This window comes from Topomyia yanbarensis, chromosome 2, assembly GCF_030247195.1.
Source record: "Topomyia yanbarensis strain Yona2022 chromosome 2, ASM3024719v1, whole genome shotgun sequence".
NCBI classification, from domain to species: Eukaryota; Metazoa; Arthropoda; class Insecta; order Diptera; family Culicidae; genus Topomyia; species Topomyia yanbarensis.
In genome coordinates this window covers 302754999-302766291 of record NC_080671.1, presented here as the reverse complement: position 1 = coordinate 302766291, position 11293 = coordinate 302754999, and the positions used below count along the sequence as shown (strand labels likewise).

General features: G+C 38.2%; 1 protein-coding gene across 1 annotated transcript; it reads left to right on the top strand.

The window, feature by feature from the left end:
- The first annotated feature begins 5577 nt into the window (after window positions 1–5577).
- LOC131680499 (uncharacterized) lies at window positions 5578–6657 on the top strand. Its single transcript, XM_058961210.1, has one exon. The coding sequence runs from the start codon at window positions 5578–5580 to the stop codon at window positions 6655–6657; it is 1080 nt and encodes a 359-aa protein (XP_058817193.1).
- The last annotated feature ends 4636 nt before the right edge of the window (window positions 6658–11293 follow it).

Here is an 11293-nt window from a genome sequence, read left to right as displayed (position 1 = left end):
TCAAAATCGGTTGGAAATTACCTTAGTTGTTGGAATTTCAGTTTTGGGGGTACCCAGGTACTTACGTCGGCCTATTACGTAGTAAAAAAAATCAGGAGCTCCTCGTTACTCCCCCTCTTACTATTTCAACAATATTAATAACCCAAAAGCTTGACTCAGTGAAGTTCTAAGATGTCTCAAAGTTTCAATATCCAGCTATGGATACAACATGGGAATTTCAATTATTGAAACCTAAAAAGGTACCCGGGTACCGCGTCGGACACATAACGGTTAAACACCAAGGTAGATGATGCGGATTCCAAACCGGAGGATTGGTCTGACCAATACCCAGTATCGAGATTTAAGACAGATCCGTAAAATCCCGTGAAATCTTCGAAATGAATCTCAACGGCCATTTTGATAGGACGTAAGTACAACTTCTTGAGAAGATTCTTATGGTCGATTTGATCAAAAACTGCTTTCAAATCTGTGTAAATAGTGTCCACTTGTGTTTTCTTCTCCATGAAATGAATTCAAATTGATGTCAATTCGAACAGGTTCGTTAAAACGGATCGCCCGGGCATGAAGCCATGTTGGTCTGGTGACATAACATGCTGTACGGCTGAGGATGAATTGATTGACAACAATTTTAAACAATATAGATCCAGCTGAAAGATTCGCTATTCCGCGCTACATCCTGATATTTCGCTTATCTCTGGCTTTGAACACCGGGAACATGTAGGATTGCTTCCAAGCGTTAGCGAACTTAGCCTGGTCAACTGATTGGTTGAAGATGCGAGGCAAAGGTTCAGCCAAAACGACGGCACAACGACAGTAGACAGTAACTGGAATCTTATCCGACACTTCGGAAAAATGAGCTTTTTAGCTTTCTTGCAACTGCTATTACCATGTCGGGTGAAACCAAACAGATACTTATAGGCCTGTAAGCCTTTCATTTAAAATTGGTTTGGATAAGATCGGTTCAACCACTGCTGATAAACACGAATGAGAGTTTGTCCGTTACATACACACACACATAGACATTGTCCCAAATTGTCTAGCTGAGTCGATTGGTATATAAGACTCGGCCCTCCGGGCCTCGGAAAAAATCTTGAAAGTTTAAGCGAATTCCATACATTTCTTTTATAAGAAATGTAAAACTAATATATATTAAATAAGTTCTAGCCTTTCTCATATATAGAAAGGCTATGCAATCACTGTAAAAATCGACTTTTTAACCGAGACCCGGAGGGCTCGATTCAGTTCGTCGAGATCGGAAAATGTCTTTGTGTATGTATGTGTGTCATTTAAACTCACCCAATTTTCTCAGATATTGCTGAACCGATTTTCACAAACTTAGTTTCATCTGAAAGATATAACGCGCCCATAAGCTGCAATTGAATTTTTAGTTGATCCGACTTCCGGTTCCGGAGTTACGAGTTGAAGAGTGCGGTCACACAGCAAATTCTCATATAAACTGGTACAACCATGATTTTCAAATGATGTAAAACATATTAAAATGGATCCAACATTAATTTAGTTTGCGGGTCTGGATCACTGTTTTTTGTGAGTAATGATCACTCAAAGCAGCATTGACCACATTGGCCACCTGTGACGGTTCATGATGCCTCCGGGAAACTCGCCAAGTTCTTAAGCTAATGTCACACGTATTTCCCAGCGAATTCTCTACCGATTTTTACAAACTTGATTTCAAATGACAGATACAGTAATACCATTGACTGCAGTTGAATTTCAATTAGTTCTGACTCTTGGTTCCGGAGTTACAGGTTGGTTAGTGCGGTTATACTGAATCTTCTATATATATAAAAATCAATGTATGTTTGTATGTATGTCCGCTAACTACTTCTAAACTACACGTCCGATCTCGATGAAATTTGGCATACGTATTCTTTGCCCCAAGAAGATGTTCATGGTATGATTTTGGGGGGGGGGGGGGGTTACACAGAGCTTGAGGGGGGGGGGGGGTTGTGTTTAGGCAAAGAATTATTTATATCTCCATATTTATGAGTATTTGATATATGTATTTCTCCCACTCAACCAATAGTTGATGGGAGTGGACCACGAAATAGGGGGGGGGCGAAGAATGTAGTAATCCTTATCTATTCATTCAATGTGATTATTAGCGATGAATTCAATTTTGACATAAGTCTTCCTTCCACTAAGGAGATGGTCATGGGGTGGTTTTTGTTTTCGATGGGGGAGGGTGAGAAGTACCTAAGCCGAGGAAAGGGAGAGGGGGGGGGGGGTGTACTGAAGAACACTTTTTAGCTATATGTTATATTATATATGATTTGGCATAAGTATTTCTTCCACCAAGACGGTGGACATGATTGTTGGTTTCGGAATCTGAAGGAGACTGAGGGTTTCTGATGCAATATCTATAAATTACTTCAAAAATTTAAAATTTTGTTGCATGTATGTTTACCAGAATATAAATGGAATGGCAAAAATTTATTTGATAGAGATCTATTACGCGAATGACAATATAATACTGACGAATTGCATGAAGTTGTCGAAAATTAAATTGAAAAGTAAATTGAAAATTGCACGTGCGATCGCTTCATCTAAAGTTAAATCAACATTGATGGATGATGGACGAACAGCTCTGCCCTAAAATAACTACTAAATCTTGCGCTTGCGGAAAACGTTACTTACAAAGCAAAATTCTGGAAGAATGCAACACTGTTATATAGGACGAATTCACGATGACCCATAAAAGGAACCAATAGAATAGTTGGTGGCGTGGTCGGCGATCTTCGTCAAATTTTACCCGTTAGTCGACACCTACTGATGAAATCAGTTCTTGCTTAAGGGGGTAGGATTATTGTTGAAAAAATATCGTACTCAAAAAAACTCAATGGCGATACCGAGAGTGTTAGTCTATTCAGTCAATAATGCAACATTTAAGCAATATTTTCCTAAATGTTCACCGTAAAATATTGAAAATTGGGTGTGTTACAGTGAATATTTAGGAGACACCACGAATAAATCCGATGTACAGCATAACTCAAAATCTACTGAACCAAATTGTTTGATTTTGCACAGTTCTCCTTCATATCATAACATCATTAAAGATCATAACTTTGTTCACAAAAATAAGTTTCATGATTTTTTAAGGGAAATTGAATTTTTAGCTGCAGAATGCTACGAAGAATTCAAATATGAAGAAAAAAGTAAAAGCTTCGATCAATACCTGGGGATATGTAGAAGAACTGAGCAAACGTTGAAAACGATTGGTCCAATATATTTTGAGTAATGAGAGATGGCGTTTGGTCACGGATTTCTTACAATAATATTTTATTGCGTCTATTACCAACGTTTCGAAGGTCTATGCCTTCATCTTCTGGGCAAAACTACAATTTGAACAATAATTGGAACAATAATTACATACAACATTCAATTTGCAAACACACAGATTACTTACAACACGAACAATATTATCTTAGTCAAGTTGGTTTGAACATTTAGACGGAAAAAACAACGCACTGATCTACACTGTAATGTCAAAATTAAGTTTGAATTTGATTTGAATTGCAAATTCGTTTTAATTGTGGCAACTTACACAGACGGTCCCCGCACACATCACTAGCAGACTGAGCAATGAAACGTTTCAAAAAGCAAAAGTGTGTGTTGTAAACAGTATCGAGGTATGGAACAGATGGAAGTGGAAACAGCAATAATTTGACGTATAGGAAACGGGCAGAAGAGAGTGAGCGAAGTTTATGCTTAATGAGAGAGAGAGTGTAGCACCCCAGAGTATGCTGCATTCAAATTATTAGTGTCGGTTCTGAAATTAATTGTTGAAACATCACTAAAAATGTGGCACATTTCCAAAATCTGTAAAGCTTGTAATCGGTTGTCATGGTCTAAAATTGTTGTTTTTGATAGATCAAAGCTGTGCTCATTATCAATGGCATGAACCATTAGCGCTGTCTTTTTAAACTCGTCTACATTGCTTGTCTCTCGCTCGCTGCTTGACGATTTGAATTCATTGTACCGTTTTATGAGCGATCGGTGGCCAGACAGGCGCTGTTTGAGTTGTTGTGTAGTTAAACCTATGTAGGAACTGTCACATTCTGTGCAGGGTATACGGTAGATTATATTGCGTTTTGAAAGAAGAGGCGTGGGATCTTTCAGCTTGGAAAACAAAATTGCATTGGTTTTTGTACATTTGAAACCTAACCTTACATTTTTGTGATTCCTCTGAACGATCCTGGCAAGGGCGGGTGTGAGAACATCTACGTGGTGGAGCGATCGATATACCTTTTGTTCGCTCTCGGGAGGGCGATCATTTACTGTGCTGAGTTTGGTTGACAAATCGATTGATCAGTCGATTTACCAGGGTGCTGGGATAATTGTTATTGCGCAAGTATTCTCGTACCGTTAGCTTTTTCTGGTTTTCTGTTTTGTACGTTGATAGTCGAAATACCCTTGCAATGAACCCCATGGCTGTATTAAGCTTTTGCGTGAGCGGATGGAGAGAGAGAAAATTTAAAATTCGGCCAGATGCTACCGGCTTTTTGTACCAGTCGGTGAGAATCCTCTGCTCGTCCGTTCTTATCAGAACCATGTCCAAATAAGGCAAACGGTTGTTGCTCTCAATCTCACATGTAAACTGGATATGTGGATTATAGGCATTCAGCGCACTCTTCACATGATCAATTTCATTAGCTGGGAGAGCGGTGATCAAATCATCCACATATTTCTTTAAAAAGGGGATAGGTATATTGATCGTCTTCAACACGTCATCTAGTAATGTTTCCATAACTAGATCCGCTAAGGCAGGGGATAATGGATTACCCATTGCTGTTCCCGATTTCTGCCTGTAATATGCTCCGCGAAATACGAAATAACTGGAGGAGAGATTGAAATCGATGAGGTCTATGAAAGTTTTTTCATCTTTGATGGTTGTGTTTTTCTCTATCGAACTCCAGTTATTGCGTACCGCTTGGATGACCAGGTCTTTGGGGATGCAAGTAAACAAACTAACGACATCGAACGAAACCAACACATGATTCGGGGGCAGCGTTGTGTTGTTTATGAATGAGCAAAACTCGTAAGAGTTTAGGACATTGTATTTGTTCTGATTTATCGATAGTCTGAGAATACCAGCTAAATACTTTGAGAGATCATATGTTGGGCAAAGTATTTAGCTGGTATTCTCAGACTATCGTAAGAGTTTAGGACATTGTATTTGTTCTGATTTATCAATAGTCTGAGAATACCAGCTAAATACTTTGAGAGATCATATGTTGGGCAAAGTATTTAGCTGGTATTCTCAGACTATCGATAAATCAGAACAAATACAATGTCCTAAACTCTTACGAGTTTTGCTCATTCATAAACAACACAACGCTGCCCCCGAATCATGTGTTGGTTTCGTTCGATGTCGTTAGTCTGTTTACTTGCATCCCCAAAGACCTGGTCATCCAAGCGGTACGCAATAACTGGAGTTCGATAGAGAAAAACACAACCATCAAAGATGAAAAAACTTTCATAGACCTCATCGATTTCAATCTCTCCTCCAGTTATTTCGTATTTCGCGGAGCATATTACAGGCAGAAATCGGGAACAGCAATGGGTAATCCATTATCCCCTGCCTTAGCGGATCTAGTTATGGAAACATTACTAGATGACGTGTTGAAGACGATCAATATACCTATCCCCTTTTTAAAGAAATATGTGGATGATTTGATCACCGCTCTCCCAGCTAATGAAATTGATCATGTGAAGAGTGCGCTGAATGCCTATAATCCACATATCCAGTTTACATGTGAGATTGAGAGCAACAACCGTTTGCCTTATTTGGACATGGTTCTGATAAGAACGGACGAGCAGAGGATTCTCACCGACTGGTACAAAAAGCCGGTAGCATCTGGCCGAATTTTAAATTTTCTCTCTCTCCATCCGCTCACGCAAAAGCTTAATACAGCCATGGGGTTCATTGCAAGGGTATTTCGACTATCAACGTACAAAACAGAAAACCAGAAAAAGCTAACGGTACGAGAATACTTGCGCAATAACAATTATCCCAGCACCCTGGTAAATCGACTGATCAATCGATTTGTCAACCAAAATCCCAGCACAGTAAATGATCGCCCTCCCGAGAGCGAACAAAAGGTATATCGATCGCTCCACCACGTAGATGTTCTCACACCCGCCCTTGCCAGGATCGTTCAGAGGAATCACAAAAATGTAAGGTTAGGTTTCAAATGTACAAAAACCAATGCAATTTTGTTTTCCAAGCTGAAAGATCCCACGCCTCTTCTTTCAAAACGCAATATAATCTACCGTATACCCTGCACAGAATGTGACAGTTCCTACATAGGTTTAACTACACAACAACTCAAACAGCGCCTGTCTGGCCACCGATCGCTCATAAAACGGTACAATGAATTCAAATCGTCAAGCAGCGAGCGAGAGACAAGCAATGTAGACGAGTTTAAAAAGACAGCGCTAATGGTTCATGCCATTGATAATGGGCACAGCTTTGATCTATCAAAAACAACAATTTTAGACCATGACAACCGATTACAAGCTTTACAGATTTTGGAAATGTGCCACATTTTTAGTGATGTTTCAACAATTAATTTCAGAACCGACACTAATAATTTGAATGCAGCATACTCTGGGGTGCTACACTCTCTCTCTCATTAAGCATAAACTTCGCTCACTCTCTTCTGCCCGTTTCCTATACGTCAAATTATTGCTGTTTCCACTTCCATCTGTTCCATACCTCGATACTGTTTACAACACACACTTTTGCTTTTTGAAACGTTTCATTGCTCAGTCTGCTAGTGATGTGTGCGGGGACCGTCTGTGTAAGTTGCCACAATTAAAACGAATTTGCAATTCAAATCAAATTCAAACTTAATTTTGACATTACAGTGTAGATCAGTGCGTTGTTTTTTCCGTCTAAATGTTCAAACCAACTTGACTAAGATAATATTGTTCGTGTTGTAAGTAATCTGTGTGTTTGCAAATTGAATGTTGTATGTAATTATTGTTCCAATTATTGTTCAAATTGTAGTTTTGCCCAGAAGATGAAGGCATAGACCTTCGAAACGTTGGTAATAGACGCAATAAAATATTGTAAGAAATCCGTGACCAAACGCCATCTCTCATTACTGAAAACAAAGTGGTCGTTCATCTTTCTATCGAATATATTTTAATTTATGATGTACACCACAAAGCATGTTTTCAACGAGATACCTCCAGAGATTTTCTGTCACTGGCTCAATTTTCAGTATTCTACTATGATATTCGAAGAAATATTGTTCAATTGTGCAGTGATTATATGGAAAGTGAATGAATATTCTAACATTCTCTGTATCGCCAAAATATTTTTTTAAATGTGCCATTTTTTTTATGAATTAACTTTACCCACGTCCTTCAACACTCCGTTACGTCTTCGTATCATTGTAAATATGTTTCGAAAACAGAACTTTTCACTATATGTGCATACTTTTATTGAATGATTCTTATAGTCACCTTCGTAGGTCATTTCGCCAAAAAAGTGAGATATATGGATTGGGAAAATGTTAATCGATGCAACAATGAATTGCACCACATTTCCACATGATTTTGTAAAATAATACACTCTGTTGAAGAATAAATCGATTGCGTATATTGACTTCAATTTCATACACTACTCCATCCAAAATAAAATCGATGGTAATTCTGTTACGCATATAAATCTATGGATTTACATGTTGAATTATTTAATTCAGTCGATCCACCATGCTTTCAGAAGTATTGGTTTTATACGTAACCTACCCAGCAGTCTCCGTCAGACGAAGGTTTTTATATTTAAACGAAAGAATAAAGTTCTTTCTACGATTTTTTTTATAGCATAGTACGAATTCTTGCTATTAAGGAAGTTGCTTAAAGTGTAAATTGATCGAAAAATATTCGAAAATTGACAATAACTTTGTTGTTTCGAGAGCTACAGATTCTTCGTTGTTTAAAAAATGTGTATTTTATCGCTTTTAACAATTTTGTAGAAGAAACTTTTCATAATAAAAAGTAACCGTAAAAAGTTATATTCGAAAAACTGTTTTGAATGGGTCTATCCAAAGCAAACCTACATATCTCGCTACTGTTACTATATAGAGCTTTAGTAATTTCAGTAAAGATTTTCACAATAATATTTTCTAGAACTTTACTGAAGACAGCGAGTTTCTAGCTAAATTATTCGGGGAAATAAATTTTCTATCTCACTTTTAGGGGATTAATAACTCAATTCATTATATCAAAAGATGCATCTATTTATATCCAGAAACTTCTTTGAAAAAATCCATTCTCCAAAACCAATGGTTCAGGAGTTATTGAATTTTGATCGTGAAAACGTCGTTTTGCAACACTGCGCACCGCATGTGTTGCAATTGACACTTTGTGTGCCTATTATATTAGTTACTGCGCAATATCGACCCACCACAACTGTGCTTTGGTTGAAAAATTTCATTTAAGCGACCATTGTAACTAGAAAATATAAAGAAGCAGATGTACTGTTACCTCAAATTCGAATGATACCAAGGGATTCCAAACGATTGTGTGTAGGAAAACAGAGCAATTAATTTAATTGTGCTCCAGGTGGTCAAACTAAGAACATTGTCTATCCGCGAGAATTACAATAAGTTTCTTCTTTGTAACAAAAATATTTGTTATTTTTAGTATTTTTAAAAAATTTCGTTTAGTCCTGATGGGTGTAGCGAAGCGCACCGGATTACAGCTAGTTTCCCATATTAATCGGTACAATCGTAATACCTCAGAGGCTAAAAACTATTGAAATCGTCACCAAATAACTTCGATTCGCACGTCTACATCAGAGATTGCCAATCAAACATTCTTTGGATATATTGTCCACTATCGACGATTCCGGAAGTCCCGGATTCCTCAAACAAAGTCCCCAAATGGAAGGCAAAATATGCAGTTGAGCATTGCGTCGTCACCCCCCCCCCCCCCCTTGCCCTTACATCTCCCCCGTTCATCACTCCCCTCCCCTTGGATCACCCTCACACCCGCATTTCCTTCATTCACCCCGTATACCGAAATAAGATGGTGGATTAAAATTTTGATGTTCAATCTTACAATGTTCATTTTATAATTAAAATTTCAGACTCCAACCGAATAATTGTTTTGGGGCGGGGACACCAGCGTGCACAACGATGAAGCTATTGGCAGACAATGTCTAAAGGGCTTATAGTAGGCTTTAAAGCACGCGAACACACTGTAATACGTTAGCCAGTGCTCTGATAAGTCGGCATAAACTGGATTTTACTGTTGGCTGTGTTTATAAATAATGCTGCATAGTTCAATAGTAAACAAGACTCACAGCAAGACATTTTAAGTTGATTTTTTAGCTTTTAGACTAATAGGGTCAAGTTTATTTTGTCTAAGGTGAGGGACGATATTTCAGTTTTGAAGTGAACATTGTAAAATACGTAATAACTTAATTTAATGTAAAGCAGTGAAAAATTGAAATTTAAAATTTGAAGTGGTTTTGAGTTTGTAATTTATTTAAAATCAAAACTAATTTAAAATTTCTCAAAATTCTCGTGGGGACCGGACCCCCAGGACTCTCTCTCTGGCTCCGCACCAGTCATGTCATTCACCATAGGTCGAATCACTATACTAGCGAACACGAACAGGTTTCTATTTTTTTGTATCCATATTCGACAGTCTGCTATCAAGCGAATTTTTTGAATTCGCGGGAAAGTGATAGTGTAGAATATAACAAAGATTGCATTGATTTCTATATCTGTTTATTTTGGACACTCTCTACATTAATTTTACCCACGATTCCTCTATGTCGTTACCCATGTGACGATATAGCGTAAATGTAAACCTTCATGGAGGCAGCCGTTTCGGAGGCTACCACAGCACATGATGTAAATAAACACGTATATTGGAAGTTTTTTGCTATTTTCAATATTAGCTGCAGCGGGGGCCTGTTTTAAAATAATTGCCCGAAACCGGATCAGCAAACAAGAGCTGAAATTGTGTGCATTCGAGCGACGATTTCATTCGAACCAGGCCGTGTAGTAATGACACTTCGAATTGCCATGGTGGCAAATTTTGGATTCGACACATGTTTGGGACATTCGAGTGGTTAGCTGTTGGTCGGAAATGTGTAGGAAGCATTTATACAGCTGATACAACTACACATCGAACATCGAACTAAGCCAAAAATAGTACTCGTAAGGCCGATGAATTTGCAAAGCACAACAATATCGAGTAAAGCAAATGTTTACATTCACAGAATCCGAGTTTCAATCACATGCGGTGCATCTGATGATATCGTCCGTAGGATTCATTGTTGGTCCGGGAAATTGATACGAGCTGTGAAAAGGTTCATGTACAATTGAATTTATTGCATCCCATTCCTGTGCAAGTGATTTCCAACATGTTCAGGAATGTATGGTTCTATTCCAGTTATGTGAGGTTATCAAAGAATGTATCGTTCAGCAGTGATTTAAAAATCATGAAATCAATTTCTTTGCAATTGCACCTTTGTCCAAAACACCGCACAAAATTTGAATTCGACGCGATAATTATTTTGTTTTAATAGTGCACAGTTAAATTAAGGAAAACCGATAAGAGTTAATTAACAAATCGTCGTGGTTGGGGTTAATTATCGTAACCTCGCAGAGATTACTGAATTCACTGCAAATTTCGCGGAGCCGTTAGATTTTATTTCACTGTAGTAGCGATGCAGAAAACCGATCTTTACCACGCGATATTATCGCAACCGCAATTTGAAGTCATCCACATAAGAAAGTTTAGGGCCCTCTATACTACTGTGAATATCGTTAAGATAAAGAAATAAAATAAATGGGCCGAGATGACTTCCCTGCGGCACTCCGGAGGTAACGGTAAAAAATGATGACGTTGAATCGCTTGTTTTCACAGCCATTTTACGACCGATTAGGTGTGATCGTAGCCAAAGCGGTAGTGTACCATTCAATCCGAGGCGATAAGTTTAGCAACAGCGATATGGTGGATAATTTTATCAAAGGCCGCAAAAAATCGGCGTATGTGGCATCTATTTGATATCTCTGTTTCATAGCACGCGCAATGGTAGATGTGTAAAGGACAAGATTACTGCTAGTTGAGCGTTTTGGCACAAAGCCACGTTGTTCTTCAGCGATAAAACTGGACGATGAACTCTCAAACGATAACCTCTAGCTGTTTGGAAATAGCATACAACGCAGAGATTCCTCGATAGTTGCTGACATTAGTTTTGTTACTTTTTTTGAATACAGGGAAAATATAGGAATTTTTCCAACAGTCG

Bases quoted from the DNA above. Each gene is read 5' to 3' on its own strand.
- LOC131680499 (XM_058961210.1), top strand. From the start codon at position 5,578: ATGGGTAATCCATTATCCCCTGCCTTAGCGGATCTAGTTATGGAAACA.